This window comes from Sorex araneus, chromosome 6, assembly GCF_027595985.1.
Source record: "Sorex araneus isolate mSorAra2 chromosome 6, mSorAra2.pri, whole genome shotgun sequence".
NCBI classification, from domain to species: Eukaryota; Metazoa; Chordata; class Mammalia; order Eulipotyphla; family Soricidae; genus Sorex; species Sorex araneus.
In genome coordinates this window covers 135,301,403-135,323,766 of record NC_073307.1, presented here as the reverse complement: position 1 = coordinate 135,323,766, position 22,364 = coordinate 135,301,403, and the positions used below count along the sequence as shown (strand labels likewise).

The following is a 22,364-nucleotide window of genomic DNA, read 5'->3' as shown; positions in this document are numbered from 1 at the left end:
CGAATCAGCCCACTGGCTCGGGAGCTCATTCTCCCCTGCATAGGACATCCAGGCCTGGTTCCTGTAGGAGGAGGGAGGCGTCGGGATGAAGTAGCCAGTAAAGCCGGGGCGGTTGGCAGCTGGGATGGCAAACACAGCCGGCACTGTATTACCTGACATGGAAGAGACGGACAGGGAGGTTAGGCCAGCCCCCTGCCCACTGGGCTGACGTTTGCACCCGCTGGGGGATGCTGGGAAATGGGGGCGTGGTGGATGGGGTGAACTGTAGCAGTGGGGGGAGGGGGTGCAGACCTCTACCTGCAGGCCCAGCCCTGCCCCTCTGTCAGGATAGGAGCCTCTTCTGCTGGGATTCGGGAAAGAGAGGCCCCCTCCCTTCCCAGAGCCCCAGCTTCTCCCGGGAGGATACTTTCATTTTCATATTTTTGGTTTGTGGACCCCACCTGAAGGAGCTCAGGGGCTACTCCCTGCTCTGTCAGGGGTCGCTGCCAGCAGTGCTCCCACGTGGTGTCAGGGATTGCACTGTTTCCCACATGCAAAGCCTGCACCCATGCGTGAGGCATTTCTCTGGTCCAAGGACAGTATTTTTGTTTTTCAAGGACAGGATTTCTTAGAGCCAAGAATAAGAACAAGAAGGGATGGATTCCTGGTGGGATCTCTATATACCAGGACAGCTCTTACAAGAGTTGACAAATGCACCTTTGCAGTTTTCAATGAACAGGTACAGTTTCAAAAAACTGAAGAAGCACTTAGGACAGGGGCAAACCTCCACCTTTGTTTTAGCATTGTTTGTAAGAGCAAACAAAACAAGCCAAAAATACCAATCTGGAGACAACTAGTATGTCACCAATAGGCTATAGGAGCCGAGTCTATAACTAAATATTGAAGGCAGTTTCAATGAGGAAACTGGAATTGTAAGTCAGAAGCAATCTGGAGAAACTTCGAGAACAACACGATTCTCCAGGACAACACGAATCAAGAAAATACACAAAAAGACATGTGCGACTTGATGTCTCTTAGCTAAGTTGAAAGAACATCAAATATTTGCATGCACATGTTGCAAAATATTAAAACCCAGGGCTGGAGTGATAGCACAGTAGGTAGGGCGTTTGCCTTGCACGCAGACGACCTGGGTTCGGTTCCCAGCATCCCATATGGTCCCAGGAGCACCACCAGAAGTAATTCCTGAGTGAGAGCCAGGAATAACCCCTGAGCATCACCGGCTGTGACCCAAAAAAGCAACAAACAAACTATATATGTATATACATTAATATATATACCCACAGGCTGAGGGCTGTGAATACCTCTGGGGAGAAGATGGGAGAGAAGATTCGTTTTAGCTTTAATACTTTAACTAGAAGATCAAAACACAAAAAGTCTGAAGTCTGATATGATGTGTGTGTATGCACACACATATACATATATATCATTAGATATGTAAGTATATATATACCATAACATATCTTAATGTTTGTCACAGTTCAGCTCCTTTTTCTGAAAGATCAGCACTAGTAAGGGCTGTTGAATTTGGATGAGGACACGACAGAGTTTGCCTTGATGATCGGGAGTGGCAAGGGAGAGGAGAGTGCGCATTTGGGGGTGGGGGTGGGGTGGGGGGGCAAAGAGAACGGGGCCGAGTGGGGCTGGGGGCAGCCGGCGCCTTTCCCAGGCGCTGCTCCTCTAGCCCACCTGAGTAATTTAAGGCCGACTGATCCAGCTGTGCCACGGACACTTGGCCTCGGGACACCTGGGCGAAGGAGCCGCTGTCGTGCAGGGGGGCTGCCTCGGGCCCCGCCGAGTCGGTCATCCTGGTCTTGCTCCCCACGTCCGAGGTGGATCTGGAGCACCGAGAGAGTTTGCATTAGCCGCTTCCCCCCCAGCCCCCCCCTCCACTCGGGGATGAGGGGGAGCATCGCCCTAAGGAGCAGCAGATGTGGGGGTCCTCGGGCCGGAGGCCACCCACTCTTGCCCCGCCCCGATAACAAAGGGACACGACGCACCGGGCTCCCAGCTGCCAACCTGCGCTGGAGCTATTTTTAGATATTCAAGGCCAGTCCAGCCCCCGCGAGGGTGGCAAGCGTCTCCCGGGAGTAGGACACTTAATTTCCATATAAAAATAAGCCCAGCAATTAGCGCGGGGGGATTGGCTGCGGCGGATGGCCCTAGGGAGGATGACGCCATCGGCAGCCAATGAGAAGGCCCCGCGCGGCCGCCTCCCCCGCCCCCCCACCCCGCCCCGCGCCCAAACCTGCAGGACCCGCCCGGGCTACGAGCTCCGCGCCCCCCCGCTGCTGGGGCCGGGGAGAGAGCCGGGAAAGCGGGTGCTCCCTGCGCAGTGTGAACAAAAGAACTTTTTTTGAGTGGGTGGGGTGAGGATAGGGGTGGAGGGGCGTCCCACAAGCAAGCCGCAAATTGAACCCATTTAACGCACGCAGTCCTACTTAGTGCTCAGAAAGCCGAGGAAGACCCTGGCGCAGCTGGTGCTCCAGGAAGGGGCCCCAGCCGCGCACGGGCTTTGTCCTCCCCGCCACTGAAGGGCTCCAGGCTGCCCCCGACACGAAAATGGGAGGGAAGCCAAGGCAGCCACTGAGTGTGGCAGTGCTCAGCTCCCCTCCCACCCCCACCCCGCGCGCCCCTAGATCAGAGGGGCGGCTGGCTGTCGCAGGGAAGCGGGGAGGCAGAGGTCTGGGGTCCAGCTACCTCTCCGCCAGGTGACCCGGGCTTAGATGGCACACAGTGACCTCTTGATAATTGTCAAGAACGATTGGCAGCACAGAAAGGGGCTTGTGGGGGAGGAGGCTGGTGGCTGAGAGAATAAATAAACGCTAAACGCTGCTTTTTAGCAACCCTATCACTGAGAACGGCCGCAAAGCTCCTCAGACGCAAAGCTCCTCCCGTCCAGAGCCCTTCGTAGTTACTGAGCATCCCTGCATGGTTCCCTATAGCACGGTTTAGAGCTGGGATGATTTGGGGTTTTCTTGGTGGGAGGGGGGTAGGAGGAGCACACCCTGCAGTACTCAAGGCTTGCTACTGCCTGTGAGCTCAGGGATCACCCCTGGCAAGGTTCTGGGGACCACGTGGTGTTCCAGGATCCAACCCGGGTCTGCTGCTGTGAGGCAAGCCCCAAGCCTGCTTGTCGGATGGCTCCGGATGGAGCTAAGATGATCTGACTACCCAGTCAGGGCATGCTGAACGCTCTGTGGCTTCTCTCCGTCTCTCCATCCCTCCACTCTCCCACCAGCTCACTCCCTGGACTTGGAGTTTCACGTTGTCCCAGGTTGATACTCCTTCAGAAAACCCTTCCTGGCCCCTGGTCCACACACAAAGCTCCTGTGGAAGAATTCCAGTCCCTTGGGCATCAGGAAGCAGGCCAGAAGCTGAGGCCTCGTGCCTGAGGAGCCATGGCAGACACAGGCAGAGGGCACTGGACCCCCAGAAACTGCTCACATACGCCCCTGAGGATGCTGAGATAATGCTGAGATAAAGCGGTGAGGTCTACACAGAGCTCTGCATTCTACCGCTGCAAACAAGGGTGTATCCCTTCACCGCTTTCCACAGGCTCAAGCCTGTGGTACAGGAGGTTCAGGGTATATTCGGTGAAGGCGAGGGCAGGAGGGCCAGGGTGCAACTGGTTCTGTGATTTGATTCTTCTCTGTCCCAGGGTCCCTGATTTTGGTTCTTCTGACTCTTTACTTCAAACATGTGCTTTTTATATCACCACAGAGCAAAGAGCTCCCAGAACAAAAGCTTCCTGGCTGACACAGTTGGGTTCCTGCTCCTTCAGCCTCCCCATCCTGGAAGTTACAAGATAGGGTGGGTGCCCTAACTGCTCCTTGGTCTCTCAGAACCCCTTCTAAATCACAAAGTAACTGAGGGGTGTGTAAATGTGGCCAGAGGAAGCTGCTACGATGGCTCAAGCTGAAGTCATTTTTATTTTGTGTGTATAGGGGGTGGGGTGGGGTGGGTCAGAGGGGTGGGTACCAGGGATCAAACCTGGGACCTCATACTTGCAAAGCAAGCGCTCTACAATCTCCCACGCTGGCAATCATTTCGAGATGTTCAGGATCAGGGTGCAGGGTTTTCAGGGCTTGGGGCAGTTAATCTTGGGTTTCTTTGAGTCTAGGGACTTTCTCATTGAAATGACACGGACAGAGGCTAACGCTCTGCGGCCCCACTTTTTTTGTGGTTCTCAGATGCCCAGGTTGTATATACCGGAGAGACACCTAGAAGTGGGGAGTGGCGGGGGTGTGGCACGCATGGAGACTGTCAGGTTCAGGGACCAAATCTGAACATTTGAAACCAGGCCAAGAAAGAAAGGAATGCGTTACCGCCTCAGAGAAGTGACAGCCACAGGGCCAGTCCGGGGAGGTACTGGTGGAGGTGGAGAACCCATGACCATTTCTGGAAGCTGGGAAAACCGGTAGGCCTGTGGGAGACACGAGCAAACATGGGAGAATTGTTAAAAGCCAGGGTCATGCATGCGTGGGGTCTTGTTCAAGAGGGAAGCAAAGGTTTATGCAATCATAAAGTTTAAGGCAGGAGGGATCAGACACTCCCTCCTGCCTTAAACTTTTGCTTCAACCTTCCCTAACATGCTACCCGGCCCCCTCTTTCCTCTCAGCTGCCACCACTCTGCCTTTGGGACTGTGCTCACAGAGTCCAAAGTGTTCCACCCCCCTCCACCCGCCTCCGGCTTACACCTGCTGCCCCATCTCCCAAGGACAATCTTTTCCCAGTTCTTTCCACAGCGCCCTCCTGCAGTTTATCCCCAGCCCCGCCCTGCCCACCTCCAGCTCCACTGTATCTAACCCACATGCTGATTTATTTTTGGTCGCAGCAGTTGTCACTCTCTGGCATTATACTGTTGCATGTTTATTTACTATCTGCCGCCATTGACACTGTACTTGGTTGTCAATGATCCCCTTATGCCTGGAACAGGGCCTGGTGTATGAAAGATGAGCAATAATTCGATGAACGGATGAATGGGTGACTGATTGCGGTTTACTTTCTCGCCCGTGAAAAGCAGGTTGAGTGGGAGAAAGCAATGGTTTTGGAGTCGGGAGGTCTGTGTGTGCATCCTGGTTTACTGATGAATAGACCCTGTGTCCTGAAACAAGCCAGCCGGACTCTCTGAACCTTCAGTGTCTTCTTCTGAAATGGGTTGAGGGCTGCCAGCTCAGAGGGGTGCTGAGAGGGTCAAGAAAGACAACGGATATATAAGTATTTCACAATCTAGAAGGCACTGTTCAAAGATTAAGTTTTAAAACTGTCACAAAAGTGGGCTTTAATCCACATGTGAAGAGATAAAAGAAAAATGCCTGGAGAGGATCAGAGAGCCAGAACCCAGCCTTCTTCTGCAAGAGAAGAATCTAGAAATGCATTCTGGGAAGCCAAAGCTTAGCTCGTGCTTCTCATTTATCTTTTTCTTTAAGAATCATGGCCTGTGGGTCTCCAGAGGAGCAAGATGACAGGTCTTTAAACGTGAAGGTATCCCGACAAAAAGAAGGAGCACAAGGGATCTATAAACAGGATTCTTTAAACTAAATGAGGTCTTCTCCCTCCAGCCTTATGACAGAATATATGCTCATAAACACCGACCCACTAAATAACAACTAAATCTGGGACAAAACATACCTTTTAGTGCACTGTGGAAACTGCAAAATGTAAGGACTCCACCTACCACTCATTCCTTCCTACGCACACACACACATAGCCACACACACCACACACACACATACACACACACACTCAGCAAATCAAAGAACTATGAACTGAAACCAGCAGTGGAAATAGTGAATTTACAGGAAGCAGATATTAAAGGCAGAGAGTTACCCACCTTTAATGACGCTATACCGACAATCAGTTAAGAGTTCAAGTCTCTGGATACGGGATGGTGAAATGGAAAACCTGAGACATTCACAACCAACCTGGAAGGGGCTAGCATTGGTCCCTGTCAGGGAAAAAGGCTAGACGTGTGCCCACACTTGAGCAGAAGCAATCATTAACCCTCTCTGAAGATGTATTCCTAAACTAGGCTCTCAGGATTAGCTGAGATTAAAGAAAGAGAACAAATCACAATAACGACCAAAAAACAAAGGTAGTCACTAGGGGGGAAAATACAGTAGCTTTAGAGCTGAAGGGACTTCAGAGTCTGAAATCCCCAGGTATTCACAAGAAAATCAAAAGATAAGAAATCATTTTAAAAGCAATACTTGAACAGAGGAGTTGAGGGTGTGGCTCAAGTGGTACAGCACACATCTTTGTGTATGAGTTTGAGCCCCTCCCCCCAAGTACCCCTGGGAGTGGTCCTGGTTCTTTGGAGCACCATCAGGTATGGCTCCACAACACAACAACAAAAACCAGACAGAGATACTATGAGGAATGAGGAATGATTGGGCAGATGTGAATCAGAAAAAGCAGAACTTCTAGATGTGAGATGTCCTGACTGAAATAGCACTGTCATAGCACTGTCATCCTGTTGTTCATCGATTTGCTCGAGCGGGCACCAGTAACGTCTCCATTGTGAGACTTGTTGTTACTGTTTTTGGCATATTGAATACACCACGGGTAGCTTGCCAGGCTCTGCTGTGTGGGCATGATACTCTCGGTAGATTGCCAGGCTCTCTGAGACGGGGGGGGGGGGGGGGGAGGGAATCGAACCCTGGTCAGCTGAGTGCAAGGCAAACGCCCTACCCACTGTGCTATTGCTCCAGCCCCCCTGACTGAAATAAAACAGTTAAAGTAGGAGAATCAAACAACAGTCAAGGTGAAGAGAGTCAAACTTGAGTGGGGAGAGCTGAAGGCTACATCCCTCACTCATCATCTCCCTCATTTTTCCCCCTCATGAAAGAAAGCATTGGAGCAGTTTATGAGCTTCAAAACAAACATATCTTTATCACGAAACCATGGTAACGCAGCTGAAATACAGAACCAGATTAAAGCAGAGCTTCCCTGGTTGAAACTGTGGGAGTGACCTGGTGAATTTGGCCTTTGCTTAGGTGCACGAGGACACCTCAGGAACATCCCCAAACACGGTGCCCTTTGGAGAGTTTGCAAAGCATTGTCTGGGATGTCCTTCTGGCTTTGAATTCCTTTATTATCTATAAAACACCAAGAAAGGATATACCTTTCCCAAAATAGAAAAAATACACCTTTCCAGCCCCTCTTTGCTCTTCTGGCATCTCACGATAGTCACTAAGGGAGACAGACAACCTATATTTACCCCTGGTTCTTGGAAGACTTATTTTGTAGTCAATACGGGTTGCAGCCAAGAAAAAGCTTTTTATACTGGTGTCTGTCCTAAGCAGCTCACAAAAAAATAATTGATTAAAAGTTCTGAGCTTTTGACAAGTACCAAGGGAATTCCCTTCTTTGGAAGGTTTTTCTGGGTAAGAAAGCCTGCCTTGGGGATCAGACAGTCCCCTTTAGTCTGTATCCTTGGGGCCTGCAGGTACCACAGGGGCACATGAAAAGCAGAAGCAGCCTGTGTGTTGTGCTGGAGGGCTGAGGCAGCCTCCCTGAACTGTGACTTCCTGCCTCTCCCTGGCAGGCTCCCCAAGGTCGTTCAGCCTTCACATTCTCCTTTTTTCGAATCTCCTTGCTGGCTGCTTTGTTATTGGGATCCCATGGGAACCACTGGCTAAAACTCTTGCCTGTTTCCAAGTTCCCAAGGACACCACCTTTTAGCATCCCTTCCTTCTTGCTAGAAGGACAGACTCCAAACTAAAGGCAGTCTTTGTGAAGAGATTCCGGGTCTCAGGGGAGGCAGGAGTCTAGGTGGTACTGGACTACAATTTTTGGCTCAGATGGTGAGTTGTAAAGTTGAAGCAATGAAGAATACACAGTCTATTCAAAGTCCCAGGACTGGTGTCCATGCATCGGGATGTGTGTATTGGGGTGGGGGTGGGGGTGGGGGGGTGTAGGTCAAGGTCACCCTGTCCAGCCATCCCAGTGAGACCCACTGTGTGCTGGTCCTTCACTGCATATACTTATCCACACAGAAGGAGGAATCTGATCAAGATCGAGGAGGCCCTTATGGGGGTGTCAGATCAAAGGGCTTTAGGATAGAAAATCAATCAGGGGTTCTGGCATTTGGTTGGGGAAGAAGGACTGACATGCCTAAACAACCCAGCCTGAACTGTGGGCACTTGTCCTGTGGTAGGTAAGTCAGCTCTAAGTCAGAGTGGATGTAGCCAGTTTTCCATTCCCACTGACCAAGCTGGGTTCTGGAGCAAGGTTCCTTCAACTTTACTGAGCTGCCCCAGGAATATTGCTCTAAGCAGAACAAATGCCCACATAAGTCTTCAGACAGCTATAAATAATGTCACATCCTAGTGTGTAGGAAACAGACTATTCCAGAAAGAAGTTCTTATCTGGTTGAAAATAAAAAAGGAGAGGGTGTTGGGGGTTTTGGTAACTGAAGGCTGGCTTATCTTGATCTGACAGTTCACCAAATGCTACTCATAGAGCAATATCTACTCAAGTCTTTGAAAACCTCCAGACAATTCTAGCTGCAAAGAATAGGAGGCGTTAGGTTCATGCCCCTTAACAGAGGGAGATATAGAAGCCCAGCATATACTCTGTCCAGCATCTCACCTCTCCTTCTTTGGGCCTGCTGTCTCATTGGGTGTGAAAATAATAGTAGTCTATCCTATTTCAAAACTGTTTGAACAACTCGTTTCAGGAGGTGTTCGAACATCAATGGGATACAGCACACCATACATACCTGATTAGGGATATTCTCTTAATTTTGAGACAGTAATATTTTGATATAGTCATTGTGGTGACCCACAGTTCCTTTTCCTGTCCCAAGCAGGAGGATACCCCATCCTCCCACCCCAGGAAGAAAGACCCCAGCCTTTCTCACTGAAGATGACCCAACAGCCCATTATTGCCAGAGCTCTTGAACTGCAAGAGTTCATAGGATTCTGAGTATCGAACACCTAAGCTCCAAAGGCTGATGCCCAAGCAAGGGATTTTTAAAGAATTTGAAGGAAATAAGATTCACTTACACTACTCTGCTCCTGGATTAGACAAACACCCTATGGACACAAAGAAGAGGAGAGTTAGAGAAAGCAAGAGAACATAGATGCTGGTGGAGGGCTGGAGTTGGGGCTCTGTGCCCCAATTCACTCTAGAGGTAAAGGAAAGGGGCGAGTAAAGAGTAAATATAAAGCAGCTACTAAAGAGAAGGGGCAGGTGTGTGTGTGTGTGTGTGTGTGTGTGTGTGTGTGTGTGTGTGTAAGAGAGGAGATGGGGTGGGGAGAGAGCAGGAAGATCACAACACAGTTGTACTTTGCCTAGACTAGTATCTGGAGGCCAGCTGGACACAAGGTCTTCTCAGGGACACCTTCCAGAGTAGTTACATAAACTGGGACCAGCTACGGAAGCTTCTTCACATCCCCTCCCTCCTGCCCCAATTCCAATGCCTCCTCTTCCCACTACCTATAAACTAAGGCGGCATTTCTGGCATGTGGAGGAGACCACGGAAAAATTAAGGGAAGAACACCTGAGCATGTGGCAAGGAAAGTCTTTGCTAGAGATCCTCCTTCCCCGTCTCACCCTTTCCCTGCAGCCCTCCTGCAGAAGCTGTGGTTTTGACTCACTTAACAGCTTTTTCTAAGCCCAGAGGTGAATGCATGCTCTTAAGCTCCAGAGGTGAGTATTCAGTCTGTTTTCAAGGAGAATACCCCAGGGGAAGTCCAAAAGCAAAGACCCCCTTCTCCAGGTGAATCCTCGGGTTGGATTCTGACCTACTTTGAAAGATTCCTAAGATTTGCATCCCTTTTTTGTTTGTTTTGTTCTCGAGCCTGACATAATCAGTGGTGCTTAGGAGTTACTCCAGGCTCTGTGCTGGACTCAGGCAACCATAGGGGGTGTTGGGAATCCAACCCAGGTCAACCATATGCAAGGCTATTGCCCTGACCTCAAGACACAAATCTTTTTTTTTTTTAAAATTTAAGACACATATTCTTTATTTCTTTCAGTTGGCAACATCTCCCTAAGAGGCAATGACCAGAGGGGCAGAAAAAAATCTCCTCAAACTGGTAAAAGTCCTAAAGGAGATCATACCCAGAGTTCTAGAGACTTGAATTCTCATCAGCACCTGAAGGACATGCATAAGGGTCACCCCAGTAGGAGCAGGCAGAGAGTGGGCTGTGTAGAGCGTCTAGCCCAGGTCAGCTCTGCTCACTTGGGAAAGTCTATTTACTTCTCCAAGTCTCAGTTTCCACACTGAGTGATTAGGGATAATAATGCTGACCACAGAGGGGAATGGAAGGAAGAGGAGATCACGTCTACAGGGCACAAAACTCGGGTCTGGTACACAGAGGGGCATGACAGGTGGTAGCTGTTGCTGTTATTACTGTTACTTTCATCTGCAGAACCTTGAGTGGGGCAGCCACTTCCCCCCCTAGGCGGTTCCTCGAAACCCCTCCTCTAACAGAAGCAAGGAGCAGGGCGTTTCTCTTCCACTTGTCACAGGCCCAGGATAGCTGCTAACAACACTGGATTAGTCATTAGGTGTCGAGACTAATTTCTTCCCAGATTCAAGGGGTAAAAAATGATGCAAGTCTTCAGAACAGCCATAGAGAAACCCCACATGGCCAGAGATGTCCTCTCCCTGGCCATAAATGCACCAGCCTGGCTGGGTGCATTTAAAACCACCAGCTTCCAATTATCCTCTGGCAGAGCTTGACACACTGACTTTTGGGAAGCAGAAAAGTAATCATAGTCATCATTCAAAATCGCCATCATCATTTCCATTGACTTCCATGTTACAGGAGGTTGGGCAAGAACATGGGCTAAGAGTCTCCCTCTCTGTGGTGGATTGTTAGCCATGTTCTCCTTTCACGAAAACAGTGACCACATGGAGGAAAAAAAGGAAGCCTGAAAGAAGAACTGCATGTGAGACTCCTTTGATCACAAATGTCTGTTGTGTTATTTCTCAGTCCTTTTCCATATTTTGGTAGCCTTGGTATTAAACTATGTAATGCTATTATTTCTCCTTGTTTTGCAACCCCTAATTATGACCAACGGAACCAACTGAATTTTCAAATGTTCCACAATGATAATTTCATTGTTGCTCTAGGGTATGAAGGACATGGGTTGGACCTGTCGTTGACTGGAACATAGATACCCTGTTTGACTAATTTCCTCTCTCTGCAACCTGTGGTTTTTCATGGATCTCTTCAGTCTGGCTTTGTTGTTCTTGAGAATCATCTTTAAACAGACGTGAAATGCTCCAGTACTGAGACTAACACCCAAAGCATGCTCTTTTTTAAAATTTTTTTTTATTTTTAATTTTTTTTTTTAGCATGCTCTTAAAGGAACTGAACTGGGTTGGAGTAAAGGAAGGCGGAGTCTTGAAAGTATCAGGGAAAGGCTTATACAGGCACACCTCATTTTATGTGTCTGGCTTTAGTGCCCTTAGCATAAGCTGCATTTTTATATAAATTATGTGTGTGTGTTTTTAACACAGGGAAGGTTTGTAGCAACCCTGTACTAAGCATATCTACAGACACACGTTTCCATGGTGAGCACATGTTCACTTCCTGTCTCTGTACCACATTTATTTTAGGCACATACATTATGTTTTAATTTTTTGGATTTTGTTCTTGGGGCCAGTGGTGCTCAGGGCTCTTATTCCTGGCTCTGTGCTCAGGGATTACTCCTAGTGAACTTGGGGGATCATATGAGGTGCTGGGGATGGAACCAAGGTCAGCTGCATGCAAAGCAATTGCCCTAGCCACTGTACTATCTCTCTGGCCCCTTAAATTGTACTTTGAAAAGCCAGAGTGTTATTGCACTCAATAGACTAAAATATAAACATAGATTTATTACATACTAGGAAACCCCAAAATTCATGTGATTTCCTTCACTGTCAGGATGCCTGTGACTAGTAGAAGCCAATAAAAAGTAAGACATATTTCCCGTAATAATGATTTCTAATAGCAAGCAATTTGATGTGCTCAGCACCTCACTCTGATTAACATCATCTCACAAGTGTTGGGTGCAGGCCAGGAACCAGGACGGTGCTAATCACTGTTTTCTCCTCTCTGAATTCCTTCCTCCTCCCTTCCCCCCATGGCTGAGGAGTCTGAGATGCAGAGCTGCAGGCACTGCTAAGACATGTGGCTGGCGAGCGCTGCCAACTCTAGGCAGAGGGAAATATCAAAGTAGAACAACCAGGGTATGATCAAGGATGAGCCAAGGAAACTGAAGTCAGCGTGAATCAATATAGAACAGGGACAGGTAGCTTCTGCCAGGGGACAGCCTCTTACGGGGTGCTGAGCAATGCGGTAAGATTCAAGTATTTTTCTAAGTCTTCATGAGAACACATCTTCTTCCTCTGTAAGAGTGGGTATAAACTGAATGGACAGTTGGTAGAAAACTGTAATTGTGGAAAGTGTATTATTAATGCCTGGGGAAAGTATTTGAGGGGTGACCCCCAGTGGGGCAGGGAATTGATCCCATATCTTCTACCACATGAGTCATGGCCCTGACCCCTGGTTTTTTTGTTTGTTTGTTGTTGTTGTTGTTTAATTGAATCACAGTTGGATACACAGTTACAAAGCCGTTCACGGTTGGGTTGCAGTCATACAATGTTCCAATGGGTATCCCTCCACCAGTGTACATGGGGAAATGTTTTAAGGGGCTGGGTAGGCAAGGCTCAGTGGGAAATTTCCTAAATTCTCTTTCTAATAAGAAGATATTTGGACTCCTGACTGTGGTAGTCTGAGCAGTGGTGGTCCCAGAGTTGCTATTACTCTTCCAGAAACAGGATCTCTTGAACGTTGCCACCATAGCTTCCTAATGAGCGAGGCCAACTGGCATTCCTAAGAGCTGGGCATTGCCCCCAAGACTTCCATTTTAGCTTAAACATTATATTAGGAATTCTGCAATGTAATCTACTCTTCTCTCAGAAAATGGGGGTGCAAAAAACCATGTCCCAGGTTCACCCTTTTTTCTTTATTAACTCCTCTCTCCGGGTTTGTCCATCGTCGTCCAAAAAACTGACTTAGTAACAATCAGTCTCCTCCTGACGATGTCTAACTCTCCCCCAGCTGGCTTTTACTTAATGAAAGGCCTTGCTGACTGGCAAACACAAGCCTTCTGGTCACCGCTACCTCCCTGCAGGTTTGCAACTTCGCGCTCTAAATAATAAGACATTTGCTGGGAGTTTAATCAGCACGAGTCAGGTTCCTGGGGTCTGGTCACCCTCAAGGGGGCAGGCAAAATGGAAATTCTGCATCTGCCATCCGACAGAGACGTACTGGAAGAGAAGATAACCTCTCCCTCTCCTGCTAAAGTCAACAGGGGAGGGGTAGGCTAAAACTGGGCTTCAGATAGAGGTTACTGCCAGAAAAGGACCACGGGGATGAGAAGCAATGTCAAGGGGACACATCACATTGACCTGTGTTCGGAAGGAGGAGCTGGGGGGCCCTGAAGGGGGGAATCTGCAGCAAAGGAGATCAATAAGGAAGTTCACTTTAGCTACTGGGTCACAGAGAAGAAAGGACAGATTTAATAAGCATCAGTGGGGGAGGGGGGTTGGGAGGCTATCACCAAGCTCTACTAACCTATCGGTGTCCCTCCTAGCACACCACAAATTAGAAGCACAGTGCAGACATGGAGGGGCTGTGAGACGGCACAGGCAGAGCAGCCGAGCAGGAGCCAGCTGACCCCCGGGCTCTCGGGCAAGACACCTGGCCTTGGGAGCAGACTCTCCTCCTCAGGGTTGTCTGACTTAAATGAGATGTGTGAGCCCAGTTTCCTTGTCTTTTTTGTGGGGAGGGAGCACACCCAGCTGTGTGCAAAGCTTACTCCGGGGCTAGAGCGATAGTACAGCAGATAGGGTGTTTGCCTTGCACGTGGCCGACCCAGGTTTGATTCCCAGCATCCTGCATAGTCCCCTGAGTATTTCCTGAGTGTAGAGGCAGGAGTAACCCCTGAGCATTGTCGGGTGTGACTCAAAAAGAAAAGTAAAAAAAGCTTACTCCAGGCTCTGTGCTCAGGCATCACTCCTGATGGGCTTGGGGGAATAAATGGAATGCTGGGGATTGAACCAGGGTCAGCTGCATGCAAAGCAAACACCCTCCTGGCTGTACTACCTCTCTGGCTCCAGTTTCCTTATCTTAAAAAGAGGTTCAGAGTAGTGGCCCCCCGGGCTACGGACTAAGTTAAACGAGCAAACACACATGGACCTAGACCGGCACCTAGTAAACACTTAGAAAATGCTAGCTTCAATTACATAATAACCCGTTGGAGGACCATCTACAAAGTGAACTCTATCAATGACCAGCACCTGGAGACCGGGGCAGGGCATCTCACAGGGCTGGTATCCACCCTGAATAAAATACAAAGAAATGAAATGCATTTAGATTGAGCTTTCAGTCGCTAGGTTCTTTCAATGATATTGAGGCTCCACCACTAAATGGAATACTCAGGACAATACGTTCAGAAAATGTACCACGTGTCTGATGCTATCTTAGCACCTTACGTATACCAATTCATTTCCTCTTTGCAGCATTAGGAAGTAGGCAACTTTCACTTATTTTACCTGTAGAGAATTTAGTGGTGGAGCTGGGATACCAAGTCAAGCCATGCCTCCTTCACCCACCCCGCCCTCAAGAGCTTCTTCTCAGGACCCCCAGGCCACACAGAGCCCCAGCAGCCCATCTGCAGGCCTTTTGACATCTGGCCGGTTCCTCACCCTCGGGCCTTGGAGGGAGTTCCCAGTGCGGGAAGAAAGAGGCCAGGTCCCCTTGGGGGAAACTCGACTAGGCAATCCATTCCCTACCACATTCCAGCTGGACACCGGGAGTGCCGTGGGCCAGTGCTCACGGGGCTGAAGGCTCAGGCGTGGGTGGTGGGGGGAGAAAGGGATGAGAGCCCAGCCAAGTTCACCTCCAGGCCCAAAGATGTCTTAGCACTGCAAACCCCCCTGAAGCGCCCCCCACTTCTGCCACCCATGGGAACCACCCTTGAGCTGATGAATGCAGAGAGGAGAGTGGGACTTACTGGCCGGGGCAGACTGTACTGGTACATTTCTGGGCGGTAGGTCGGCACCCACTGCACCCCAGCCCTGGGTCTCGTCATGGTCCCTGGTGCGCTGGTCACCACCTCGGAGTAGGGCAGGTGCTGGGTGGAGCCGTAGACCTCCGGGTGCCGGCTCTGGCCTGCGTGGCCCGAGGACGCCAGGCTGAAGGCCTCCTCCAGCAGCAGGTGCATCTGCTGCCTGACCTCGTCGATGGACGGCTGCGAGCTCAGCGTGGACGTCTCCGAGTGGCCCTTCACCTGCCGAGACCTGCCGTAGCCCCGGGACTCGTTCACACGGTCGATGTTGGTTTCCTCGATGATTTCCGGCTCGGTCTGTGGGATCAAACAGAAGCTCATTGGCGGGTGAGGAGGACCTGACTTTCCAGGAAGGGCGTCTACCTCGTTTCCCCAAAGTGCTTGACAAGGGTGAAAGAAGCTGACTCGGGGGAGTGGCTGCGGGACCAGTGGCACCTAGGTGGCATGCAAGGAAAATATGGACCACAAAAGAGCTTCTAGCCAGGAAACTTCCTTTTCCACGTTTGTTTCTGGTCTGTAAAAAAGTCTATAAAAAAGGATGATAATAAGAGGAGTTCAAGAATATCAAAGGGTTTTCTAAGGACTAAGTAAGATGCTCCAAGTAATGAGTCTAGAAGCGTATGTAGCACGTGGTAAAAAACACACAGTCGAAACCACCATTATTAGTAAGGAGAAGCACGTAGTTCTCATCTAATCACTATGTATAAAGTACTTACATACATAAAATATGCAAAGCATGAAAGCTTTCATTGGAGAATCATTCATAAATGTACGGAAGATCAGCACTATGTTATTTCTTATATTTTTAAAAATGAACTTAGTTCTCTTTAGAATTAAAGTAATGCATGCCCACAAAAGAAGAGATAAAAATATATAGTAAGCACACAAAAAAGATTGAAGTAATTTCTGTGATCTTATCTCCCAGAGTCAGGGCTTGACGATAATCTGAGATCCAAGAAGTGGCTCTGTGTTGAGATTTATAACATGCATCTACTGTAGGCAATGTATAATGTGGTTTCTATATCAATCCAAGCCAGAAACACAACAGAGTAGATTGCAAAATTACCCTTGTGATCAAAACCCAAAACTTAGTGGCCTTTCTTGTCTGAATGCATCTCCCCAATCTCCACCCTGGGGAGCCCCAAAGGGTTCTTCTGCTCTTATGTGTTCTTCACGAGAAGGCTTGAGATTGTGCTCCAGAAAGGAGCTCCGTGAAGATCTGCTGAGACCTCCTAGGGCTGTGCGTGCCTCTTCTGGACAAAATATCTTCACGAGGCATAGAAGGTTCTGGAGCAGATTTCAGAGTCTGAAGGGGCCTTAGGAGACCATTTTATGCACTTCCCATGTCTCAGAAGAGGCACTGGGTCTCAGAGCAGTGGGGTGATTCCCAAAGAAACTGAGGTGGCAACAGCATAGCCTGGTCTGCAGCCCCGCACAGCCTCTCTCATTGATCCACTCAGCGAAGCCACTTGCTCCCCACACACGGCCCTCCCACAGCTGCACCTCCCTACTAAATAATGGATGTTTAATGATGAACTTAGTCCCAGGTGGAAGATTAATGGCACTGGGGCGGGTGCTGGTGGTTCCCACCCCTGAACGGTGCAGTGCATTTCCAGTCATTCCAAGGCGGAGCTATTATTATGTGAATGTATAGGTGTGCCCAAGCGTGGGAGATCACCCACAGATGATCACCGTGGTCTTGCTCTCCTACTTCCTGTTGAGGCCTGAGGTGGGGCTGTGTTGCTGGGTACGGTGACAGGGAGATGCTGCTTTTGCTGAGATAGAGACACTCTTTCAGTCTCCCACTGCCACAATAACTTAAAGGAAATGAACCTCACCCCCACAGCGTGTGATAGGAGAATGGAGCTTCCCTTTAACTGGATGGCCCAGACTCCAAACCAAATATGACCTCATAGGCTGGCCCGTGCCTTCCTTGAAAGAACACCTGTCTCCCACTGCTCCCCTTGGCTTTTCTGTCTCTCAACACATGCAGATGGAGACAAGGCGAACTCTCTTCTTCCCCTCAGCCTACTTACCTCCCCTTTGCATTTGCCTGAAGTCCTCTTTTTTTTTTTACGTTTTCTTTTAAAAATTTATTAAAAAAATTTTTTTTATTAGTGAATCACCGTGAGGTACAGTTACAGACTTACAAATTTTCATGCTTGCGTTTCAGTCATACAATGATTGAGTACTCATCTCTCCACCAGTATCCATTCTCCACCACCAGTGGTCCCAGTATCCCTCCCACCACCCCCACCCCATTCCCTCCACCCCACCCTGCCTCTGTGGCAGGGCATTCCTTTTTGCTCTCTCTCCTTTGGGTGTTGTGGTTTGCAGTAGGGATATTAAGTGGCCATCATGTTCTGTCTATACTCTACTTTCAGCCTGTATCTCCCATCCTGAGCGGGCCCTCCTAGCACCCTTTACTTGGTGTTCTCTTCTCTATTTGAGCTGCCTTTTCCCCCAGCATTCGAGGCAGGCTTCTAAGCTGTGGAGTAATCCTCCTGGTCCTTCTCTCTACTAATCTTGGGTGTTAGTCTCCCATTCTGTTACTTTATACTCCACAAATGAGTGTAATCTTTCTAAGCCTGTCCCTCTCTTTTTGACTCATTTCACTTAACATGATATTTTGATGTTGATCCACCTATATGCAAATTTTATGATGGGGAAGTCCTCTCTTGCCCAAGTCTGGAAATACACTCTGTTCCACTCATATTGGATCCTACCTGAGGCTCATTCAGCTATAACCTTTCCTAGATAAGTGACTCACAGTCCTTCCCTAGTTTTTACACATTCCTAAAAGTATCCTTTGCTTTAATTAGCCAAGAAGTGGGAGACATGAGCCAGAGAGATAGTACAGTGGGTAAGGCACCTGGCTTGCATGTAGCTGACCAGGGTTTGATCTCCAGTATCCCTTATGGTTCCTCTCTGAGCACTACCAGGAGTGATCCCTGAGTGTAGAGTCAGGAGTAACCCCTGAGCACAGCCAGCTACAGTCCCCCAAACAAAACAAACAAACAAACAAACAAAAAGTGAGAAATAGGGAACCAAGAGTTCCCTATTTGGGCTGAGTTCATGTTTTGCATTGGGAAGATCAGGATTTGATTCTCAGCTTTACAATTTTTTCAAAGCACTGTGAGGAGCAACCCCCAGGCTCAGAGCTGGAAGCAGCCCCTGCACACTGCTGGGTGTGTCCCGGCCCCCATAAAGGAGGAGATGATAGGAGCAAAGTCTAATTTCCCAGTGTTGGCTGATCATCAAGGGCTTAATATATTTTTTAAAATCTCTTTATCTTGGTATTTACCATACTTGCTTTGCCAACCACATACACTTGCAAAAAGCAATAAATAACCCTTCTTATAAATTAATCAAGTTATACTTCAATGAGAATGGTGAAAAAAATTTATCAAGAAATGTTTTTTCCTGGTAGGAAATTTGAAAACGCCGATAAACTAAAGGAAGAAAATGAAAATCCACTGTAATTCTGTCACTAGAAATAACTATTGTTAACATTTGACCTTTGCGCCAGTCCTTCCAGATGTTTTCCATGCATATGAAATAGGATGAAGATTATGAATGCTGAATCTCTCCCACCCCTTCCCACCCCCTCACCGAGGAAGCTGGCCTGGCTCGCTCTTGTCAGCTTCTCCCCTACTCCAGTCTTTGCGGAAAGCCTACCTTTGGCTGACAGGATTTTCTACCTTTCATGAGGGAGAACAGGAAGTGGGGGAGTGTCATGAGGCAGAAGGGGTGTGGGCTGTAGAAACTATTTTAGTGCAAATTTGGGAGAGAGGTGCAAAACCAGCTGTAGCATGTGAGGAGAGAAATGAAGGGAATTTAAGAGGCATTCCTTAGCATGATATAATGTCTTCCATGCACATGGAAATATGAGTAAACAGGTAGATTACTTTTGCTGACATAGATATTTTCTCAAATGAGCTATCGGGATCACTGTTTTTTTAAAAAAGAATACACGCAGTCTTACATGCATAATAATATATGAAAGGTTTTACATTTAAATATTCCTTTACACACAAATATAAATAATGTAAATAGGGAATGACTTTAAATTGTTAGGTAGCTTTCTGTTCTGCAGAGTTCAGCCTATAGTTAATATTCTTCACCACCTACCTATAGAAACAAAGCTGAAAGAAGTATACATGCAATTTAAATTTTGTTTATAACCATAGATTTATCTGTAAGTTAAACTCCTATTGTTGAATTACTGCATTATAAGATATATGCATATTTATAATTTGAATTATGATATGTCATAACTCAGTAAAAGTGCCCATAGGCAAAAATTTTGATAATCCTAAGGCCATTTCTTCATCATACCTGAATAAATCCTCGACACCACCAAGTTTTCAGCACCTGTTATTACCAAGCCTTTTCCTTTTTTCATTTTAAGTTCTTGGCTCCTGTGTTATAAATTAACTCTCCATATATTTAAAAATTTATTTGTTTCTGGTCTCATAATTCTATTCCATTGTTCTGTCTTCTTGTTGTTGTTGTTTATTTATTTTTTATGGTGCTGGAACTCAAATCCAGGACTTCACAAATGCAAGGTAAGTGCTCTATTGTTGAGCTTCATTCTCATCCTCTAAATATCTGTTTTTTTTTCCCTAATAATCTGTTGTTTTGATTACTATAGCTTTATGTATAAAGTCAGAAAATGCAAAGCCTTCCATCTTCTTATATTTTCAGGATTGTTTTGACAATTTCGAATTTTGCAATTCCATACAAGTTATAATGTTTGTTTTATGTTCTTGATGAATGACACTAAAATTTTGATAGGAATTGCAATGGATCTGCATAGTTCTTTGGGTAGGATAGATGTTTTAACTATGCAATACTTCCAATCCATGAATATGAACTATTTTCCAAGTCTCCTGTCACGTAGGAGAGGTTCCTTGAGCCCTGCACCAACTATACATCTTTTTCTGGACCCTTCCACTTGTTAGTACTTCTGCCCAGATAACTCTTCCCCTAGAGTTTTCCCTGGCTGGTTCCCTCATTCCCTGTCTCTTCCCCAGTGAGCTCTACTTTGGCCAATAAAGAATATCACTTATTCTATATTTTTTATATTCTATATGACATTGTAGATCACATAGTTTTGTCTTGTTTTATGTTCTGCCATAGAATTTTTGACAATTTGCTATCCATCTATGTGGTTAGGGAGTTCTTATCTGTCTGTAACTCTTACTGAAATATAAGCTCCTTAGGGCAGGGACTTTGCCAAGTTTCCTAGATACTCCCAAATGGCAAATAGTAGTACCTTGATAGATATTTATTGAATGAATGAATAGAAATTGGCCTTTAAAAAGAGCCTGGAGAATTTCTACCCCAAAATATTTAGCAATAAAAGACATTTTCAGTGTCCTAAACAAAAATTAGTCTTATTTAGAATCAATTTGAAGAAGAGGGATGAAAGGCTTTTGTTCTAGAGTTTCTAGAGATCTGAATTCCAAACCAGATTAACGTCTTATAAAACCATTATTCCCAGGACACACACTGTATAACATTGCTTTGCTCACAACTAATTTCTGGAGCATGTGAATGTGAAGGACCTCCCCAAAGTCCTGATCCTTTAGTGCCAATCACAACTCCTGCAATTTCATGGCAAAAAAAAAAAAATAGATCAATGTGAGGGGTTCAACAAGACACATTTCTGGACCATCTGACCATGAACAATTGATCTGGTGTTAAAAAAATTTTATTATTTTTCCTCTGTTTGTGTTCTTTGGGGAATATAGGACTAATCTTCACTTAATGCCTTTTTCTGATTTCTAAAAGCCCCACTGCAAGAACTACCTGCCAGTCAAGAATCGGAAATGTGTTTATAAAGCTGCTTCGGACACTGTGCTGAGGAAAGTTTCATTTCCCCTTGGAAGAGTTAACAGGGGCATTCCAGTAGCTTCCTCCTGAGCTTACCTGGCAAAAGCTTCTCTGACAATAAAGGGAGGTTCCTGCACCTTCGGAACAGGTGGGAAAGGACAGAGGTCTGGGGTGGGGCCGGGGTGGGGCCGGAGTCAAGAATTTAAATTAATGGTTTAATGACTTCTGCAACAGATATGTAAATAGAATTTTTCAAGAAATCTCACCAACATCTCAAATTTCATTCTGATTGCCAAAGAAAAACTGATGGTCAATTCCAAACTACTGGGATATGAAAGCAATACGGTCTTTCTGTTTGAGGTGAGTAGAAAAGACATTCTAGATTCTCTGATAGACTGCCAAGGGAAGATGACAACCCTTTTCTTTTTCATCTTCCAAAGAGTGGTCCATAATTACACGAGGAGTATGGGGATAGGCAATAAGGATAAAAGAAGGTGGTGCTTTAATGTTCCCAGCCAAACGACAAATCTCAATGTTGTTCTCTGCTCCTGGAGCAAACAGCTTCATCTTGTAGGAGGAGTCAGGAAACAGTTCCAGCTTCTAGTCTTCCCCCCATCCCCCCGAAAACCTGCCACACTCCACGGGGCAGTGGGTAGTGAGCAAGATGGAATATGCCTGAGTCTCTTGTCTGTAGTCAGAAGCAATGGCATCTCTTAATATCGCAAAGTGAGAACTTAGAGGTTCCCTCTGGTGGGGTGGCCTCTGTTGGATCAAGCAGCCAGAGGTCTTGGGCAGGGGTATCCCATTCAGGAATGTTTTCCCCTCTACGTTCACTTCCTGAACACCAGCTAGGTAGGCCCTATACTTCAATCCAATTCCAACATCATGTACTTGGAAAGCGTGACAGGTCACAACAGATTCGCTCCTACAAAACTGCTCCATTCCCACCTCCCAGGCCCAGCTTCAGGCACTGATCCCAAGTCCAGGTTGTCACCTATGTTTAAACGGAGTCTCTACAGATTGAGGTTTCCAACACTCTCCACCCCCTGTACGTTTCTAAGACAAAAAAAAAAAAAACCCACAGAGAAACACGGTCACTTACTATGCTGCTCATTCATCATAACTTTTATAATGTAACTCAGGAAGAGCCAAATGAAAGAGATGCATAAGATACATTGATCGGAAGGCGCCAAGCTCTGTTGAGCTCCATGTTCTCTGAACACACAGCGACAGCTCTTCCCCCAATCTCCCAGAGGCTACCTACCTGGAAGGTCTTCGAACCCACATCTTTGGGTGTGTATTGAGGTTCATCACAAGCACAATGATTAAACCCCTGGCCGTCAGTGACTGAACTCAATCATCAGCTTTTCTCCCTTTTCCAGAAAAGGAGTTATAGAATATGGGGACTTGGAGGGTGGAATAAAAGGAATAAAAGGTGTTTTTTTGTGTGTGTG

At 47.1% G+C, this 22,364-nt stretch overlaps 1 protein-coding gene across 3 annotated transcripts in view; it reads right to left on the bottom strand.

Moving 5' to 3' along the window:
• Positions 1 to 22,364, bottom strand: part of KIAA1549L (KIAA1549 like) — a 304,514-nt gene that overhangs the window by 7,524 nt on the left and 274,626 nt on the right. For 2 of the 3 annotated variants that reach the window (XM_055141336.1, XM_055141337.1), the window contains exons 18-22: positions 15,019 to 15,369; positions 9,009 to 9,038; positions 4,326 to 4,423; positions 1,687 to 1,835; positions 1 to 152 (exon numbers count right to left, since the gene is read on the bottom strand). In XM_055141336.1, the coding sequence (XP_054997311.1) occupies positions 1 to 152; positions 1,687 to 1,835; positions 4,326 to 4,423; positions 9,009 to 9,038; positions 15,019 to 15,369 (780 nt within the window). The remainder of the gene's footprint in view (positions 153 to 1,686; positions 1,836 to 4,325; positions 4,424 to 9,008; positions 9,039 to 15,018; positions 15,370 to 22,364) is intronic. The other variant, XM_055141338.1, reaches the window with a different exon arrangement.